The 21,150-nt window shown below is 40.9% G+C and overlaps 1 protein-coding gene across 1 annotated transcript; it reads left to right on the forward strand.

Annotated features, from left to right (window-relative positions):
* The first annotated feature begins 100 nt into the window (after positions 1–100).
* On the forward strand, positions 101–20,501 carry WDR82 (WD repeat domain 82). The gene is made up of 9 exons (XM_085302493.1): positions 101–303; positions 6,665–6,762; positions 10,508–10,574; positions 10,780–10,879; positions 13,153–13,269; positions 14,110–14,265; positions 14,717–14,786; positions 16,175–16,317; positions 16,840–20,501. Exons 1-9 carry the CDS (start codon positions 143–145, stop codon positions 16,867–16,869), a joined length of 942 nt encoding a protein of 313 aa, XP_085158619.1. The 5' UTR covers positions 101–142; the 3' UTR covers positions 16,870–20,501.
* Positions 20,502–21,150: the final 649 nt, after the last annotated feature.

A 21,150-nucleotide genomic window follows, 5' to 3' on the forward strand; every position in this document is an offset into this window, starting at 1 on the left:
CTGCGAGGCGCGCTGCCCCACGCGGGGCCCTTCTGGACAGCCGCGCCGGAGGGGCCCCCGCAGAGCCCCGGGCCCGCACCCACCTGGCCCGGGGGCTCGGCTCCGCGCCGCCCCGCCGCCCTCGGCGCGGCCCGGCGGCGGCATGAAGCTAACGGACAACGTGCTGCGGAGCTTCCGCGTGGCCAAGGTCTTCCGCGAGAACTCGGACAAGATCAACTGCTTCGACTTCAGCCCCAACGGCGAGACCGTCATCTCCAGCAGCGACGACGACTCCATCGTGCTGTACGACTGCCAGGAGGGCAAGTGAGTGCGCGCCGGTGCCGCCGCCGCCGGCGGGCCCCGCGGCCGCCCCGCGCGGGAGGCTGCGCCGAGCCCCCGGCGCGGCCCCGGGCGGCGGGTGCGCGTCTGCCGCGCGGCCCTGGCCTTCGCTTCTGCCCTTTCTTCTTTCCTGTTGTCCTCCTAAATTTAGGCTTGTAAATAGCGCTGCGGTGATGCCTGGCAGGGGATTCTTTTAAACGCTGCCGAGTGGGCGCGGGGGTGCGAGCGCCGCAGTCCTGTCAGTTCTGTCTGCTTGTCTTTGCTTGTTATCGACACTAGAGTGGAGCTAGTGGTGTTAATTGGGTGTGAGAGTGTTCTCCTAGCCACCAGAACTGCGTATTTCTTGTGCTAAGGATGTTGGATCTGGTCGCAGTTCTGGGCCTCGGTGTTGTTACAAGTGTGCAGACTGACTACTCGGCCTTATCCGGTGTAAGTCTTGGTTAGTAAAATAGAGGTAGTTGCTGTGAATACTTTACAGATAAGTTAGTCCAACTGTGACTTCTTTGTTAAGTATTTAATTTTAAAGGTGAAGATGTCATGGTGTGTGTTCACAGTAACTTCCAAAAGCTCTGTGGTGGCTTCGTTAAAACCTGGTTCCTAAATTGTGTCTGGGAATGTTGTAGGTAAAGGCGATCCTCTGCACTTTAAATCGTTTTCTCTAGTCATAGTTTTATCTATGAAGCCCAGTTAAGATACGCGTATGATTCAGGTGTATTGTCAGAAATTGTCTAAATTCATATTGAATCCATTAAGATCTTTATTGATTGATCTTATTTAACATTATTAATGAATTATTAATGGATTAAGATGCATTTATTTCTCATTGAATAGGGTTGTATAACTTATCATTCTTTCACTATTCGTACAATTCTTGTCCCGTTTTTTGAATAAAAAGTAGTAATTTGCACAGCACTTGAAATACGGTCTTATTGTTCAGTCAGAGGATGCGACCATGCAAATAAAGCAGTAACTTTAGTAGTTTGTATCTTGGAATGCCTGCAAAAAAAGACATCTGTATTCTATAAGAGTTGGACCAAATTGAGCCAAATGATGTCATTATTCCATTAAAAACTTGATGTTTGGATATTTCAGAGTTGTTTAAAAAGAGTTATTTGCATGTTTATGATATTGATTTTCAGTAAAAGCTGTAATATGCAGTAAAGAGGTGGTTACTGAGCCTGGAATTAAGCTTGGTAAAGCAAAGAGAGTTGATCTTATGATATATCATGCCATAATGACTTTAAAAGCTGAGAATGGTGCAAAGAAACGCTATGATTGTAAATAAGTCATTGTGTGTTTGGCACAAGTATATATTTGTTTCATTTACAGTCTTTTAAATTATATTTAACTTTTCTGTTGGTGTAGAGATTCACTTTTGAGGGTTTTTTTTTGTTTGTTTGTTTTTTGTTTTTTTTTTTTGGCAGGGGGTTCCTGGGGAGATGCGAGTAGGCGGCATTATGTTCGCATAGCAAATGAAAGAAAAGATAGTTCACAGGAAGGAGAATAAATGGGGCAGGGCAGCAGTACAAGAGTGAAAATATATTGCTTAGGAATACAGGGAGGTAGGTGTGTCAGTATTGCATATGTTTTGTAGTAGGCCTAGTATTCCTAAGTCTTCTGCTTTTTCAAACAGACTAGGACATTGTACTTGCTGTGTTTGAAAGACTACATTCTGCTTATTCTCTTTATTTTGTAGAAAATTTTATTGTATGTTTTATTTAGTTTAATTAATCTATTTAGTTTGCTTGCTTTAAAAATAACGTTCTTGCCACTCCCTGATACAGTCAACTTTAATTTGAAAAGAGTGAGTTCTTATTTATATAAGAATAGATAACATAATACGGATACTGTCTGCTATGGATAGATCTAGATCCTAATTACATTCAATAGTAGAAGGCCTGAGTGATGTTAATGCAGATACTATTGATTCTTCTTCCCCTTTCAAACTTGTAAAGAACAATTTGATGGATTGGAAGGCATTTGGTCCTCTCATTCCTATCTCCATCTAGTCCTGATGTATGCTTTACAGTGAAAGGATTTGTTTTAATTAAGTTAGACATAAAAGATCAATGGTCTATTACTGCAGTGTTACGGGGCAATGAGAGCAGTTTCAGCAAGGTAACCTGTGCGTCAGGATGCTTTTCTCTAATGGCTATAAAATTAATTTGGATGTTGCTCACATACTATCAATTGACTTAAAACCATAAATGTGATTTTAGAGGTGTCTAGGGATGAAGGGCACACTTTTTCTCATCTTAGAAAGTTTTAACAGTGAGTTGCTTTGTCACAATAGATTCGTGTGGAGATGAAAAATTGAATCTGTGAGTGATTATTGTTGTGATGTGGTGGAATCTTGGCAGATTCTGGCCTGTAGTTTAGTGTGTGTGTGTGGCAGTGTGTGTTTGTTTTGAGTTTTGTGTGTGTGGTTTTATTTATATATATATATATATATATATATATATATATATATATATATATATATATATTTTATTTAATCAAACCAGTTTTTCAAAGATCTGGATCTCTCACCTTATGTGTATCATTTCTAATGAATCTAAGATTCAGCAGAAGAAAGTTTTTTCTGCTTGCTGGATTTCAGTATAATGAGTCCTACTTCAGCAGAGGGTGCCTGAATGGTAAAACTTTTTTCCCACTGTAACAGTGGCAAAACTTGGATTTTATTTCCTTTTATTAGGAGTTCAGCTGATAAACTTTAAGTGTGCACTTACCTGGTTTGCTTTGCTTTGCCATAACTTGATAAACCATATCGATAAGAGAATCGTATTACCACTGTAAGCAAGCCTGTCTGAGGGTACTTCCATTTCTAAATATGTCAGGACAGTTTAAACAGCTGTGCTTAGCTGAGAAATGACAGGATAAGATTGTCTCCTTGAAACAGAATCTCTTAGAGTTTATACTGGGGACAAGCTTGAAAAATTAATGTTACTTGTTCATGAGCATACAGTAATTTTAGAGCTGAGATTCTACATGCATTTCCAAATGTGTAATCAATTACTCTTGTGACTTTAACCCCCTACACATTAACAAGTAATTTCAAAATAGACTGCCTCAAAGCATAACCAAGAAGCTTACCTACATCTGTTAGGGCTTAAGAATGAACTCAAACTTTCAGAAGAAAATCATATGCTGGAGTGTACAGCAGACCTTGATTTGGAGCAGGAGGCTTGTAGTTCTGAATTTTGTAACCCTGGTACAATATAATGGTGGTCTTCACAAAGGTTTGTTTAGCTTGTATTTTATTATATCAGTTGTATGTTATTTATGGTTGGACCAACTAGTTTTGATTGGAAATTGGACCTTCTGTCTTTACAGCCTCTAAAATTGCTTTGGTGATACTACACTTGGAATCCAGAACAAATACAGTATGGCAGTAGAATCCAATGTTTCTTGTTCTGGAGAGCACTGATATATCTTGACTCCTGCCTAATCGTAGTGTTTGGTAGACACATTAGTGAGCCTGGTTTGGTGAGACAGTTGTATCTGTTCTAGCTGTAGTGATTAAAACCAAGGTATGGATATTAGTTCTTACAAGCCTTGCCCATGTTTTGTTTATTTTTTGTAAAGATTTGCAAGCGGGCTGGATATATTAACCTTAAATTGGACTTAAATTTAGTGATGGCTATTTGTTTTAAAAAATAGGCAAAACTTGGAGCTTTCCTTTTTATGTGTTTAAATAATAAATTACAAACAGACTTTGTATGCAAAGTGACACACTTCGGCTTTTACTAGCTTCCATGTAAGCTTTAACTTTACCTTTCTGAAAATGAGAAAGTCACTTTCCTTCTCTTTGGTAAAAATTGCTTTGTCTATTTCTTGCTGTTCTTAATATCTTTATGTATATTCTTTGATGCTCGCTTATCTTTGACTCCTTGGAGTTACCATCTGTATTCCCAGGTTTTTAAGGGATTGCCACTCCCCAGTTAAAAATGAAAAAGAAAAAAGAAAAAACTCAACTGTATATCATGGTATTTTTCAAATTCAAAGCATGCATGTGTAGGTATTCTTTACAATACTATTTTAAGTAGTGTGGAGAGAGAAATCTGCAAACTCAGCTGCTTTGTCCAGTCACCAGTAGCAAATTATTACAATTTTAAAATGTAACGTGAGAGAAAAGCCAAGTCTATCCCAGAACGCGGCAAGTTGTCAAGGATTTTACTACAGTCCTTATTTATTTATTTATTTATTGGCTAGTTAAGCTGTTGCTTAGCCCAAAGGTATTTTATCTCCGAGTTCTGAGTGCTGCCAGGAAGTTGTAATTTGCTAATACGTTGTACCTTCTTTGGCTGGTATTTTACTCAAATATGCATCTCTGCTGCGGCAGCAAGCGCGCACTCCTCGTCGTCTGGCTGCGCGGCTGGCTCACCTGCGGGCTCTGTCCCGGGCGGTCCGGCTAGCTTCCTCCAGGACAAGCTGCCTGTGTTGCCTGCCCTCGGCAGCGTGGACGCAGGCTGCTTGAAAGGCTTAGCCGCCGGGCCAGGGTCAGTTTGTGTCCTTCCATTTATCAGGATAGACAGCAAGTATCAACTCATCGGTCTGGTGTCATCCCCTTCTTCCTAACTGTTGTCTCGGTTGTGTTAAGCAATTTAGCTCTTTCCAGTTCATTTTTGTTTACTCCTCTGTATAGTCTCCCTCACTGCCAGGTTTATGCTGCTGTACCAGTAGCTGTATAGCTGGCATTGGCCATTTTTGTTTCTAATGAGTTTCCCAGTCTTCTGAATAGAGCTTCTAGGCTTTAAACTTTCATGGATAAGGAAGAAACAGACCAGGCATGAGACTCTTGGATTTGTTTAAAAAATAAATAAGTAAATTGAGTTTGGTCAGCAGGACGGCTCAGGTAACTACAAAGCGCAGTATGGGGAAGTGTCAGATGTAATACAGAATTTTGGTTTCTAAATTTAAAACTTATTTTAAAGCACATCCGTATTTGCAGATTCGAACATGCTACAGATTGAAGAATTTTTGAATCTTTGATTTAAAAGTTTATTGGAAGGAACTGAGGAAGAATTTGTTGAGATTGAGTGATACAGGTGGTGTAGTTTGTTTAGTTACTTTTGCTCTACGGGCTTCCAGTTATTGGAGTTTTGATCTGAGCAGGTTCATCCAATGGCTGGCCCTATGTCTTCTGCTGTTCAAGAATTAATCTTTTAAGAATAAAAGGCTATTTTTGTTCTAGTATGGAGAGTCTCCAGCTCATGCTCTTGTTTGGGTGTGTCAGTTCCAGGTTAATGAAAACAGGGAGGGAATGTCAAGCATCTCAGAAAGGTCCACTGCGAGCGAGGGTGGAGTCTGAGCTGTTCTGGCAGCAGTAGTGGTTTAAACTGCTCCTGCTGTTTGTTTCCATTCTCATGCTGTCTTGCTCAGTTTGCATTAATACATTTTTTTTATGAAACTGGATAATAATCAGAGCTAGGAATTTCTAGATTAAAAATAGCTTTTGGAAGGCAAGGAGAATTGTATTATTCCTAACTTTGCTCTGTTTCCTGCGTTGGTTTGCTGCCCAGCTTTAGAAACCACTCTGCTACCACAACTGAGGGGGAAAGCGGAAGGAGGGTGGTGGACAGCTTGCACTGCTTAAACAGGCACTGCTGCTGAAAGATGTCCTTATTAAACTGCTACTTGTAAATATAGTTTGCAATTTAAGTGTCTATTACTGCAGTACCTCACTTTTTATCAGACCCCCTAAAAATTCAATTTGGTGTTTCTTTGTAACTCTCATTAGAATGTCTTTAATCCTATCACCTCATGTTACATTAGAGTTTTATATTTTTAATTAAGGTTGGGATTTGAGTATAACTGTCCAGCAGTTTGAGAGTCTCTCCAGTGCTTATAGACTAATGATATGTACATGGCTGTGATCATAACAAAAAGCCCTGGTTCTGAACCAGACACTGTGCTCAACATTTTGAGCAAACAGAAAACAAAAAGACAGTCCTCCTCCCCAAATTATTCTGAGTTTAAAAAAGAATAAATAAATAAAATTGAGATTTTGGAGGGCAAGTGAAAGGCAGTGCTGGTGAACATTCAGGGCTCACTACTGTAGCCCATCCAACTCTTTATGCTAGACATCATCAGAAAAGGAGTTTTTGAGGAAGGCTAATGAATCTTGGAGGTGGTGTAGGGAGCTCTTCAAGCCTGAGGACAGTCTTGGAGAGGGCGAAAAGATGCTTGTTTGAAAATTAAATACATTTTTTTTTCTTTATATGAAAGCCTCTGGCTACTTCAAATGATCTAGTTGTATTAGTGAAAACAAGTATTATTAGTGGGTGAGTCTATGTTTGAGCTTTTTGTTGCGGTGGGTGCAATTATTTCTGCTTCCTTCTGGCAGACCAAAGAGAACACTGTACAGTAAGAAGTATGGAGTGGACCTCATCAGATACACACACGCTGCCAACACTGTGGTGTACAGCTCCAACAAAATAGATGGTAAGTGATTTGCTGTAGTTTAGCATGTTTAATCTCTGCACTGAAATTGCATGCCCAGATAAATAGAAATAAAGGGCTGGAAGGAAACTTGTAGCAACTTTTAGGTGATAAACATGCTGTCAGAGACAGGACTTAATGTTCCGCTCTAATGCACAACTCAGTGGTATTCCCCAGAGGACGCTAACGCTAGTTTTGTTCAGTACTATAAAAAGGACGGGATTAAATACTGTTAGTGAGATCTAAGTTCTGTTCTCAACTCTGTAGTTCACTTTGCTGTTTGATACCAACGCAGCCAGCCTCAGTGCCTTGCTTTCTTGCATGTGAGTTGAGGAAGAGGGAGCATGTGCCCAGAAGGTAGACTATACAGATAGCTTTGTCTGGTGCATTTCCAAGTTAATTACAAAGAATGGAAGGTATTTTTTCTTTCTCCTTATACAGCAGGATGTTCAGGTAGTTCAGAAAATCATCCACCAAGGCTGGAATAAGTCCCAGACATTGCTTCTGTTCATTTGCCCCATTGCTCTTTCTTTTTTTCTTTTTTCTTTTTTTTTGTGTGTGTGTGTAATAGGTATAGGCAAATCAGCTGTCTTCATGCCATTTTTTCCATGGTCACTATCTGTGATAACTATATGCTGTAAATCGGTGACCTTGAGTGGCTTCTAAAGCTTCATGGCAAGCTTTCTATTAATAAATGTATTTATTTCAGTCTTAATTTAAAATTCATATTTAACAGTTTCACAGATCAGTTTGTTAATTCTTCTATACAGTAATATTTCTTCCTAATACTAGAACCAATTACTGCTAGTCATGACTACAAATTTTGTCTCAATATTGTTTTGTTGTAGTCAGTCTTACAAAATTCTTCAGTGAACAAGTCTCTGGTTTAGTATAGCACTTAGCTTCTATAAACAGGTTTTAACATGATATTTGTAAATTCATAATCCTTTCTGGAAGTGTGATTTTTATTTTGATTTCTCCTATTAGATTTCACAGTAAAGGTACTGATGCTAGTAGTGGACAGAACATTGCTTTGTGTGTGTGCGCTATGTTGCTTAAGGAATTTTTAAAGGAGTGAATGTTTAAGAGAGAATATAAATATGGAGAAGATAGAAGTCAAGAGTTAAGAAGTCAGGGTAAACTAGAACAAACCAGGCCCCAAACTGTGGAAGCAAGGAAGTTTCCCACAGATTGAGATTTAGTGGTATAAAAGGATTAGAAGTGTGACTGGAAGTATTTGCTTTTTAGTCTGTTTCACAGCCTAATTACTATCTTTTATTAAGATATTACTTTGTTATGTGGCAATTATGGCTTGTTTGTTAAAGAGTTTCTAATGCTGTCTTAAATTGAGGGGGCTTTTGTTATAGACATGGAAAAATCTTTGAGGAACCAGAAGTTAGATATCCTTCAGAATAGCATTATTATATAATGAGAATAATAGAAAAAGAATATGAAAATATTTGTTGCTGGTACTAACTGTAAGCCTAATGAACCTAGCAATGCATTTTCCAGGGGTCCAGATACTCTCTAGTGTCTAATACACGCAGTCTTGGGTAATGTGCGTTATATTTCACCTACCTTGCAGTTACCAGAATGGAAAAATCAAGCCAGGTTTGTGTTATGAGTGCTGTCATTTGTCCCCAAGCATTTGGTGTATGTTGGAGTTCCTACTGATTCAGTTATTTCTGAAGAGTTTCTCAAGACCTTTGAACGTAGCTCCTCCTGCCTGATTCCAGGCTGAGGTAGTAGTTTGTACAGTTTGAGGGTCTATGATACCACCCGGTACAGGAGATAACTGTACAGGCCACTGCCTTGCCTGGGACAGAGCGCTGGCGGCGAAAAGGATCACACAGCTGCACTTGCCCAGTGCTTCCTCTTAACAAAAGAAGTTCGGCAGGGATACTTCCGAAATCAGGTAATGACAATTCTTGCAGGAAAAACGAGAGATATGCTTTAACAGCATGCTTGGAGCACATCCGTTCTTGTCATGTTGCGATGTAAAACTAATTTTGGGGGACTTATGTCATTTAAGTTCACTCAGAGCCTTCTAGAGTGGTGTGTTGTCTGGGTTATATTTCCCATTTGATCAATTGTCCTTAATTTTGTCATCGAATATTAGAGGATAGTGCAGAACTTTAACTTCAGCTGGATGGGAAATTTCAGGTAAAACTCCTAATTTGGGAGGTTTTTTCACAGAATCCAAATTTTGCAGAATGTGATTTTCAAAAAGTCCCAAATATTCTAGCCGTTATGGCTGTGAAAATGCTCCATGCATACTGACTGCTTGTTGGCTTTTAGTCTTCACAGTCTGTAACAGAAATGTTCCCCCTCCCCCCTCAATGTGTCTTTGGAGCCTCGGCGGTACTTGTGGGTAAAGCAGTATGAAGTCTGACTCGGTGCTGTTTGGTGCAGGTGCCTGATGCAGACCTCCTCCATTCAGTAATAGCGTCCTTGTGAATAAAATTAGAAGGAATTTTACTGGAGTTGTTTTTCTGTTAGTCTTTCCATCTGAAAAGTGCTCTCAGATGTCAGAAATTTAACTTATGGTCTTCATGTTTCATCACTTCAGTACATGTGCAGGTAAAGATTAAAAAGTAGCTTCTTTGCTTTAAATGAATTAAGCTTGTGCCCTGTGCCCCTCTCAAGGTTTAGCTGTTCATATATAAATGCAGAGAATGCACAAAGGCATAAATTATTAGATAAAACAATTCTCTGTTTGAGACTTCTCGGTTTCTTTTTTTTAGTGTTTTTAGTGTTCCTGTGCTAGCTTTGAAGTCCATATCCTATCTCCTCTTTGATTGAATGCTAGAATTCACACATTTCCTTGCTTGTTGTTTAGCTGGAGATGCATTTTCTGTATGAATATGGTGGTAGGACAGCAAGTTGCATGAAAGAAAGCAAAAAAGATGGTGGTATTAACTTGGTAAAATCCTGATTTTTGTGAGAATGATGGAATAAAAACCTTGTGATGCTTTAATTTCAGCACCTTTGAAATTAAGTTACATAAATTGCTACGGGAGTGAGTCCAATGGAGAGCTACTAAGATGATTAAGGGACTGAAGCATCTCATATCAGGAAAGGCTGCAAGAGCTGGAACTCTTCATCCTGGAAAAGAGAAGACTGCGGGGGGGGCTATCAATGTATATAAGTATGTGAAGGGAGGATGTAGAGAGGATGGGGCCAGACTGCAATGGCATCCAGCGGTAGTACAAGAGGCAGCGGGCACAAACTGAAACACGGGGAGGTCCATCTAAACATGAGGAAAGACTTATTTACCGTGAGGGTGACTGAGCACTTGAGCAGGTTGCCCAGAGAGGCTGTAGAGTCTCCATTCTTTGAGTATTCAAAAGCTATACAGACAGGGTCCTGGACAGCGTGCTCTAGGTAACCCTGCTTGAGCAGGTGGGTTGGACTGAATGATCTCCAGAGGTCCTTTCCAACCTCAACTGTTCTCTGATTCTGTTAAAAATCGCATGGCAGTTTGCCTGTAACATGTAATATGTCTTCAGACTGTGGCAAATACCCTTCCTGATGCTTGATTTCAACTTTTGACTTTGGAAACCAGGTTGTTTTGTGTCTGTTTCTACCTTAGTTCTGTTTCAAAGTCAGACCTGACATCAAGGGACTAGACTTGCAATCTATGGCAATATTCTGTTACTGCCAGGTGTAGGTTTACTGTATAACTTGCTTTCGGATAATGTTATACTCATGCTGTAATAAGGCTTATGTTTTATGCTTGTGGTTTCAGATACAATACGATACCTCTCACTGCATGACAACAAATACATTCGATATTTCCCGGGGCATACAAAAAGGTAAGATGCAGCCTGCAAACAGTACAGGAGAGATGGAAATAATGGTTGTAATGAGCTTGAATTGTGTTAGACTCAGTTTAGTCTCGTTCTCTTTCTGTGGAAGAGTGTTCATGGGAATTACGAACTTGCCTTCAACTGTTGGGCTAGGTGTTGCATCATGAACTCCTGTGTATGTCCCTGATGCGCATGATCTTTGGTGTTACAGAGTGGTTGCCCTTTCAATGTCTCCAGTGGATGATACTTTTATTTCTGGATCTCTTGATAAAACTATTCGACTTTGGGATCTCCGCTCTCCGAATTGCCAGGTAGGATATCAAATTTGCGGGCATGTTTTTGTGTGTTATGGAACATTCTTTCAGTTAAAAGGATTTGCAGCAGCTGCTTGCTTGTTACAAAAATGAAAATACTGCCACGCAAACATACACTGCTGAGTTAGAGTTCGCACCTTCCTGGAATGCTGAAGGAATTTTGATCACAAATCCCTATGAAATATTTGTAACATCAGTTGCTTTCACCCTTATCTCTGCTGGAGAGGCACAGGGAAGAGCAAGAAGTAACGGTCGGAGCTGATGAAACAAGAGAAGAGCTGGGTGTGATCAGATTGTTAATTAGACTGCTACACTATGCAGTGAGTGTTCCATCTTAGCAGGCATCTCTCCTGGGCTGGGAATGGTAACAGAAGGGGTTTTGTGAGATATATTTTATTTTATTTGAATGTTCATAGCTTCTTTGTGTTTAAAGTGACCATCTTGATGCCATTAAATTTGATGAAAAAATTGGAGGTCTCAAACAACTGCCATACAGTCTGTCCACCCCTTGTACCACCATTTTTGTTTGTTAGACCCGTTTGTGAGCAAAGTTAGTTTTTGAACAACGCAACCCCCCTATTCATTTGTATTTATTTGGTTTGCTGGAATTGTGTGGGGTTTTGGGGTTGTTTTTTTTTTTTTGTTTGTTTGTTTTTTTTTTTTTNNNTGTGAAAGCGGGTTTGCACAGAGTGAAAAAAATGCTGTTGTACTCTCATCATACTTCCATTATGTTCTCTCTTCTCACTGGAACCAAGTTACTTGTAAGAGGGATGGTTGCTGATTCCAGCTGATGTAACTTTTCCTTTTGCATTTACAGTTGCATTTCTCACAAAACAGTTTGGGTTGCCTTAAAAATGTGCTTTTTTTTTTTTTGCTTAAAAAAAAATAACTGAAAATCTTAATTCTGCCCTTCTCTGGAAGTATGCTCTAAATGAGTTGCTCACCATTTATTCCTGCCCATGTGTAAATTTGCCTTGTGATGATCTCGGTGTAAGAGTTGCAACAGATAAAGTTGTAAATTCAATGACAGTTTTCTGATTTGTGCTAGAAATTGCAAGCATAGAAGAACTAGGACTTGTAACTAAAAGCTACATTCAGCAGAGTTTGGGGAACAGGTTCAGGCAGTGCTGCTTGCAATTTTCAAATTTCCCATGAGATGGCAGCCGTAGTGCATTGGAGCAGTGTAGTAGAGTCACAGCTGTCTTGCTTGTCAAGAGTCCTGAGTATTTGCTAGTTACTCTCTAGTCTTCAGAGAGTTCAGGGAAAAGAAAGAAAAGACAAGTAGTAAAGTCTGAAGAACAGCATTTCAGAAGCATAGAAACTTAAGTGTATTGTTGATTATAATCAATAATGTGTTCTTATATCTGCATATGCAGTTACAGAAGGACATTTGACTAACATATAAACCTGCAGAATGAAAACCCTGAACTAAAAGTTCAGCAGTGGTGTTTAGCAGAGCTGTTTCTGCTTGTTTCCAGGATACTGTTTGTGCTGTTTGTTTTTTTTCTTTCATAACCATAACTGACAGCATGCTGCTATCAATTCTAGCAGCAGTGTTTTGTGGAACTGTCCAGTATGGTTACTAATACAGCCATATCATCTTCCGTTCTCCGTGTGTGTTTTTCATAGAATCAGTAAGGTTGGCAGGGACCTCTGGAGATCATCTAGTCCAACCCCCCCCCTGCTCAAGCAGGGTCACCTAGAGCATGTTAGACAGGATTGCATCCAGGTGGGTCTTGAATAGGATCTCCTCCTCCAGAGAAGGAGACTCCTCAACCTCTCTGGGCAACCTGTTCCAGGGCTGCGTCACTCTCGCAGTGAAGAAATTCCCCTCACATTCAGGCGGAATTTCCCGTACTTCAGTTTTTGCCCATTGCCTCTTGTCTTGTCACGTGGGACAACTGGAAAGAGTTTGTCCCCATCCCCTTGACATCCTGCCTTCAGGTACTTGTACACATTGATAAGATCCCCCGTCAGTCTTCTCTTCCCCAGGCTGAAGAGGAGTGGGTGACAGCTCTGAGGTCTTGATTTGTTTTGACATAAACACTTATCATTGCAATAAACTCGGAAGCTCTTTATGATAACCTGGTGTAATCAGGGTTGCTGTTTGAGAAACTGGCCTCTGAAACTTTGTAAAACTCTATATTCATGATAGAAGTACAGTTGTTCAGTGTGTAGGCTGCTATCCTGCTTGCAGTGGAATCAAAGGGTGTTGTTAGAAATGTGAGCATCTGTTTAGTGAAATAAGTTGTACTGCTTCTACTTTCTAGGGTTTAATGCATCTCCAGGGGAAGCCTGTGTGTTCTTTTGACCCAGAGGGGTTGATTTTTGCTGCTGGAGTCAATTCTGAAATGGTGAAACTTTACGATCTCCGCTCTTTTGATAAGGTGAGATATGCCAGCTTCATTTCTTATGCTTTTTAGTTTTCAAGAAATAGTGCACTTCTTGTAAACCAACTGCTCAGAGTCCAGATTTGTTTGAACTCCCACAGTTTATTCCATACTACCATCTGTGTCACCACTAGCTGTCTCCTGCCTGGGAGTTTTTGGTAGGTATACGTCCTTTAGAGGCAAACCGATGCTGTCACCAGATCCTGAAGTCCTTGGACCGCTGTTCAAGTGTACTTCATTAACTCTTTAACCTGTTTCAGACCACTCTTTGGTGGTGGGTGGGGAGGAGTCGTTTTCCTCGGTCATTATCCTAGAAGAGCACTGGCAAAGATGGACGAGGATCAATGGGTGGGCAGCTGAATTAGCTAAGCACCGAGCCTAGTTTGTTCCATAGCTTAAAGTCAGATGGCAATGGCACCAGCTCAAGCTCTTAGTCTAGCTTCAGTTGGCAGCCTTGTTTGAAAATGAAAACTTAATCGTACCTTAGATTTCTACTGTTGGATGTAGTAGGATTGAATTCTCTTGTCACTTGACTGGCAGTGAACGAGGGTTGTGTGTAAGAGTATCTTCTGTAAGAGTATGTGATATTGAAGTACCCTTTGTTGGCTATGGAAAGCCATGGATTCATACTACCTTTTGAAACCTATACACACAGTGGCAGGTTATTGCTATGATATTTTCCTTTGTCTGGTAGCTTGTATTCTTCTCTCCAGTAAGTATTTATTCAACTTTCTTTTTAAAATCTTAAACTTTTCCTCTGCTGAGAGTAATAATAGACTGTTATTGGCAATGTTGCATACAGAGTCTGTCATCCTCCCCTCTCTTTTTTTGTTGAAGGGTCCATTTGCTACATTTAAGATGCAGTATGATCGAACATGTGAGTGGACAGGATTGAAGTTCAGTAATGATGGCAAACTCATCCTCATATCAACTAATGGAGGGTTCATTCGACTGATTGATGCCTTTAAAGGAGCAGTCCTGCATACGTTTGGGGTGAGCACACTTTGTGTTACCTGGTTCAAACTTGGTGCTAGCTGCTCGTTTGGGATGATGTGAACCCAGTGACAAACAGATAAGATGTTCCTTTGCCTTCTGGCCTAGGTCTCTGTCTCCCTTTCTGTTTTAGTGGTACAAAGGTCTGTGAATGACATGGTATGGATTTCAAAGGGGGCTTCTAAACATACTGTGTGAGTGACTGGTGATCTGGTTAATCTTTGGGCATTCTTTGAAACTCTATTTCCACTTTAAAAGCTCATACTGTATCACTTGTTTGTACAGGTTTCTGGCTTTTCATCAGTGAGGGAAAGCTAAATTTAGGCATGTTACCACCAAAAAGCAGTAGTCCTCCTGCCCCTTTCTGCACTCAGAGCTCTGCAGTGTCATAGAGGGGATTCTGCCCTTTGTGGACACACACTACTACATATTCTCTTGTTTTGTGCCATAGGGATATAACAATAGTAAGGCTGTCACGCTGGAGGCATCGTTCACACCAGATTCTCAGTTCATCATGATAGGTAAGAAACTCTTAAAATTTGAGTGCTCTGAAACTAGGTGTGTTGCCTAGGACAAAAACAGTGTCTCTCTGGGAAGCAGAATTTATCTAAATAATACAGTGCAACTCTTAAGCTTCTTTTTGGCTTTACCAGCAATTCTCTCTTTAGTAACCTACTGAGTATCTTCTAGAATGAAGTGCATTTTATGAACTCAGTGAAATGAGAAAAAGCCAAAAAAGATAAGCTATTGCTATGGTTGGAGGACTGTCACATATTCTGTATCAGTGGTGCTCAACTTGTGGCTAGGATGGGCTCACGAGCTCCATCTGAAGGTGTTTTGGAACTGTGTGTTGTGGCCTATTCTCTGTTACCTGACCAGCCAGGCACCTGTCTGTTCCGAGGTTGCTGGTCCCACAGCCTGGTGTGTTTGCACACCTACTAGGGATATCCCTGCGCTGGTGACATGCTGGGGTAGCTGCATTTTGGTCATGTGGTTCTTGTAAATCCCAGTGTTTGTGGAACAAATCATGCAGAACCCTTGAAAGAAGCAGCAGGCATCAGCCTAATAGCTTGCGGAGTGGTTCCTCTGACCTAAGCATCCATCTTCACCTGCCACAGGAAGACCTGAGGGAGGTGGGTGGCAAGAAGCAGTTGCAGCTCCTGTCAAAGCTGGTGCTGCAGGTTGGGCACCCCGAGGCGTGTGCTTCACTTGGTCTATTGTTCCGTGAGAGCAAGTCAGATGCTTCTGTGGGGTGTTGTTCCCTCCTAGCACTTTCTTTTTATTCTTTATTTATCCATGGCTCTAACTGGTATGTCAAATGTGTTTAATTTAGTGGTAATTGGTATCCTGACCCATTTTTTCCCCCAGGAAAGCGATGGTCTTAACAAATTTCTTTTCTTTCTTTTTTTTTTTTTTTCCTTTGGCTAAGAACTTTATGGTTATGTCTGTCCGAATGAAAATCATAGTGGAAAATTCTAAAATGTGTAGTTCTGTTCAGTTTTTACTTATGATTAAGGTGTAGCTTGTACTGCTTATTTTTTTTCCCTGAAAGACTAAACAGAAATATAGAAGCAGAAGAAAATTTTTTCATGTTTTATTAGGAATCCTATTTAAAATGGGACTGAACACTTACAATTTAAGTATGCAACTTGAGAGTGCATCTTGATAATGTTTACAAGCTTTTATTTTAACATTAAAATGAAAAACTTGCTTCACTGAGCTGATCCTAGGCAGTTGAGGTCTCTAATGAAGCTTCTACTGGTCAGCATCATGTATTGATATTCGGTTACCTTCAAGCCAAAGCCTTTGGTTTGATTCTGTGTGTAACTAGTGAAATGGTGGTGTGTGCTGACTTTTCCAATGTATCTTGTATGTCTTGTTTTTTCTTTTTTTTTATTCCTGCCTGTAGGTTCAGAGGATGGGAAGATTCATGTTTGGAATGGGGAAAGTGGGATGAAGGTGGCCGTGTTGGATGGGAAACATACAGGTCCTATAACCTGTCTGCAGTTCAATCCAAAATTCATGACTTTCGCTAGTGCGTGTTCCAACATGGTAAGAAACGTAGTCAAGTTCTTCCTAGTGCAGTGATGTCCTGACCCTTTTTGGAGTAAAGCTGAGAAGGCTCCAGGCTATGTCAGTAGTCATTGCGTCACTGATGGGCATTTCTGTAGGCTTTGGTGAAAACCAGGTCTCTGTCTATTGTGCTTTGATTGAGCATTACCTGGCAGGTAGGTAAGTGAGGCAGCACACTGAGTCCTGGCAGACTCGTGTTTTGAACAAATACATAATGACAGAGCCCTGAATGAATGTGCACGCAGAAGCATGGGTTCTTTAGGTTGCTATAACGTGGCTGGTGTGTTTTCATTTTATAAGAATGGCTTACTCTGGAGAATGTGCGATGCAAACCAGACCAGAGTAAGCAAGGATTGTAATCTTAAACTGCTGGGAGGGTTTTACTACTTCCTTGGTAGTCTCTGCCTGTAGGAGTATGGAAGGGAGCAGCAATTGACTCCTGACCTATGTAAGGCAGACCTGTATTCTGCTTTGTAAAAGATACTCTTTTCTCTTTTGTAGGCCTTTTGGTTGCCAACTATTGATGACTAATTCCTGTGCTGCAACTGCCGTTGGGTGACTTCCTTACTGCTAACAGGAGCATACTCTAACAAGAATAATGTTGGAATTGCCTAGATCTCCTTGACTGTGTTCCCACTCCTGTGTATGTTTCCATATGTCTTATTTGCTGCATTCCTTTGCAAGGACTGCTCCACTAGACCTCCTAGTATGTTCAGAGGTGGCATGCAACTCTCTTACCTTCCAGTCCATGCCCAGCAGGCTTCACCTGAAGTTGGAACTGGCACAGTATTATTTCTGAGAGCAACAGTCTGATTTATTTACAAAATGCTTGTGGCAGTTTTTAAGCTGTAATTGTGTTCTCTCTTCTTTCTGTAAGTGCACAATGCTGTTGATGTTCCAAGGTGGAACATGCAGTTTTTCCCCATAAGTGCATGTTTTTCACATCTGGGATCTCTTTAGTTTCATTGCAGTCCACAGATGCAAAGTGATTCCTGTGCCAAACGTGAACGCTGACTGTTTTTTTTAATTCAAATAGTAGATGCTGGATTCTTCTGCAGCTGAACATGTGCTGAAAGTATGTGTGACTGTAAATATGCATTACACAGCCTATCATCATTTTTTTGGTATTTTAGTGTGCAGCAAAACATACAGGTTTTGTCCACTGCCAGAGCTTGAAGAAGCCTCCTTGCTGTTTGCTGTGCCAGCATCCCAGAGGGCGCGCACAGTACTGAAGAGGTCTGGTCAGTGTCCCAAGCAATAAAGGAGTCTGTCAGCAGGAAGATGGAGAAACTAAGCTAAGACTGAAATCAGTCTGCCTGTGCATCTTCCTTATGTATCATCTTGGCTGATCTTGTAAATATTGGGGCGGGGGGAGGGGGTAGTGGGAATGGGCCATATTTTTTTACTTTTAGATATTAAAGAATATGATGTGGGCCAGTATTGTGGGCTGTCTAGGCTGTTTACCTTCACCAGTACAGTTTTCCCCTCCTGGTTTGTAAATAAGCTCCATTAAACTCTCCCCAAACTGGGTTTAGACCTGTATCCCTTTTGTTGATGGAAGTGGCACGCACAGTTAGTTCATTCTGCATTTTGTTGTAGATTGCACAGGTTTTCAATGATCTCATTGAAAGAGCGATGCTTCCCTTGTCAAATGGAGTCTACAGAATTGAATACAAAAATCTTACATACGGCTGTTCAAGATGCATTCTGACTTTGCTTTGCTGTGGCCCAGCTCCAAGGAATACAGCTGCAGGAGATAAGAGGGGAATGCTCACCTCCTTTCAAAGGGCTTGTACTGGGGTACGGTACAAAAGGGCTGGCAAACCGGTCTTCAAGCCTGATTCTGGTTTCTTTTTCCGAAAGCACTGCATTGATCAGATGCATCCAGCAGTAGGCTGGGAAAGGCTCAGCGTAAACGTTTTGTTCACTGTATTCCTACTTAGGCAAATGCTCCTGGCTTTATTTGCTGGGTCACAGCTTGGAAAGTCTGTTCTTTCCCTCACTTTGTCACACGTACTTCCCCTCTCCTAAATACCAGAGGTTGAAAAGGTAACAAAACAAGCATGGATATAGGTATGTTCTGTGTGCTTAAGTATCAATCCATACTGGAAAAGTGCTGTAGTGTTTTACCTTAGGTTGGTGGTTTGGATGTTCCATATTACAGCAAAGTTTCTCAGCTGTGGGGCTCTGTATATAATGCAGAGCATGTCTCCCTGGAGAAGTAAATTAGCTTGTAGAATAGCTTCCCTCTGTTTTGCTTTCCCTTGCATTTTTTTTACAGCACTTGTCAGTGGAAATGTTCTGTGCTAACGGCTGGGGATGTGGAATGAGCATTTCCTCACTGCTGGTCCTTTTGAAGTAGTAGTGCATGTTGAGCTGCAGCATTTGCCTGCGACAGGCACGCTGTCATCAGAAGGACTGCTGTGCATGAGGCAGTCTGAAAAACTCAGTGTTTGAATCTGTGGTTGAAGTTACTGTTTAGGCTTTGTGGCTTGCCTCTGCTAGTGCTGCTGCATACACTTAGAGCCATCTCTAGTGGCGCTGTCCATGTGGTGTGAATTTCTGTTGCCCAGATTGGAGGGGGGAAAGGGAATGGTGGACTGATGATTGTTTTAATCTTGCCAAACAGTTCTGCTGTTGGAGTTGCACCCGAGAGATTCCTTTGTCCTACTACACCAGCATCCCTCTTCCTGGTGTGTACCACCCTGCTTTCGCCTCTAAAATGCCAAGGGCAAAGGAAGATGGGTAACTCAGTCTTCACAGTTGACTAGGTCTCCACAACCACTTTTTAACCTCAGTATTATTGCATTCCAAGCTGCTTGGTGCTATTTCAGCATTGTCAGTGTCTCTGTAAGCAGTGGTTTGTAATATACAGATATTTTGGGTTAGTGGTGCATTTTAACAGTTTAAGGTTAATCTTCAGTAGCAAAATGTCTTTCGAGGTTTTGTAAAGTCTGTTGCCTAAAGAAGTGAACAGCTAGCCCCCAGTCATCTTTTTCTTACTATAACAGGCAAGCATGTGGAGGTCTTTGCTTTCTAAAAATTTTCTTTGCTAATGTTTTGAGGTCTTGTCTAAAGACTGTTGTTCACTTCTCTTCTGCTCACAGTGTGGTAAATCTTTGCATTGCAGCTTGATTTTTTTTTTTTTTATCGAAATACTGATCCAGAAGGACACACATGGTGAGAACATCAGTGGCTTTCTAGGGTGAAGATAAATTTACAGGTTCATGCACAACATAGTACTAATGCGCAGTTCAAAATTAAACTGAATGCTTTTTCAGGGTCAGTTGCCACCCAAATAGTGGCAGAGACATCTTTCTCTGCTGATGCAGTGGTGAACATTTCCTGTCTGCCTTTGGAAGATGGAAATGTGCCAAGTATTGTCAAGAAACTTCAGTACCACTTGTTTCTATAAAATCAGATAGAATTGAAAGGTGAATAAAGGTTTTAGCTTTGAACTTTTACATGCTTCTCTAAAAGTATCAGGACTGCAGTTCTTAAGCTCTTAAGGACACCCAGCTAATCAGAAACATACCTCATTAAAACTAGCACTCCTGTATCTAACACAGTGTCAAAGCCTGTGTAAAGCCAAGCAGGAAACAGCTTTCCATTCCCACCAAAATTGAGATTTAAAAGATCAACCCCCTGTTCTGCTCTGGGATGAAACAAAAGACCTTTCTTCAAAATGAAGGATGTGCTCTAGCATCAGCTCACCAGCTGACCCCTAAATAGGCAGCAGTGCTGACTGACCACATCTGCTTGGGTGTAGTTGGTCCTTGAGAGACTGCTTTCACGCTCCCACGTCTTTGGTTAATATCCTGGCCTCTGCTTTGGGGGACATAGAAGCAATTGAGTAACGAAATTTGGAAGCAGTAGTGTATCTTCTCCAATCCCATTTCTGGCTGTATTTGCACTTTATAAGAGCCTTTACCTTTTTTTTTTTTTTTTTTTTTTTTTTTTTTTTGTCAGCGCTTAGGGCACTGTTTAGCCTTTCAGAGAAGCTGCTCTTTGGTTGTGAGCTGGTATTGTGAATTTTAACTCCTAGGTGGTATCTGCCAGATAAGTGTAAATATATAAAGTCAAATTATGCTTTGTCACAAAATACTACATATGTGGAGAATTCAATGTTGTGGCTGTTAACAATAAATATTTTGTAGACAGATTACTGAGTATTGTAAGTTCTGCATTTGTCCAGTGTGGTACAAGTTGCTGTTTCACAGAGGGGAATAAGAAGAATCATGTATTTTAAAAGTGCCTCAGTTTTGGAAAGTCAGAAGTTCTGTAGTGGAAATTGTGGTGCATCTAAAGCTATCTCTACGTTAATCGCCCATTTTACAAGGATTCTTTTGCCCAGGAACATACCAGAGTAGGGAAGCAATCTTGTGGCAGCTGCTTGTCTTGAGGTATGGTGCCCTTAAATGAGTATTCACAGAAGTCTGATGTGGATGTAGGAGCAGAGCCCTTTCTCATCGTGAGAGTGGAGAAACAGTATTTTGATTTTGAGTAATAGGAGACTTGGGTCATTACACTCAAGCTGCTGTATTGGGGGGTGGCAACCAGCACTGAGTTAACATGAGGTAAAACCACATGTACATTGTTCTTTTTTTTAAGCTCAGGAGGAGAGGAAGAAGTAAAGCTGGAGATAAAATCATCTTGTTATATTTGCTTGCTTAAACCATAAGCAGAGATCTGGGAAGGCTCCTTCATTCCTGAGTCCAGGTCCCTGCTGCAGGAAATAAATGTCTTTTGATAGCTACCTCTCAGAGTAGTACTGCTTATGGAACGTTCCTAGTGACAAACTGTTGTTTTGCA

This window comes from Rhea americana, unplaced genomic scaffold, assembly GCF_003343005.1.
Source record: "Rhea americana isolate MKP2758 unplaced genomic scaffold, rheAme1 scaffold_19, whole genome shotgun sequence".
In the NCBI taxonomy this organism is placed as follows: domain Eukaryota; kingdom Metazoa; phylum Chordata; class Aves; order Rheiformes; family Rheidae; genus Rhea; species Rhea americana.

Excerpts from the sequence above, each read along its gene's own strand:
- WDR82 (XM_085302493.1), top strand. The coding sequence starts at position 143 with ATGAAGCTAACGGACAACGTGCTGCGGAGCTTCCGCGTGGCCAAGGTC. Across the intron at positions 304-6,664 it reads TACGACTGCCAGGAGGGCAA|ACCAAAGAGAACACTGTACA; the intron begins GTGAGTGCGCGC and ends TCCTTCTGGCAG. Across the intron at positions 10,880-13,152 it reads TCCGCTCTCCGAATTGCCAG|GGTTTAATGCATCTCCAGGG; the intron begins GTAGGATATCAA and ends TCTACTTTCTAG.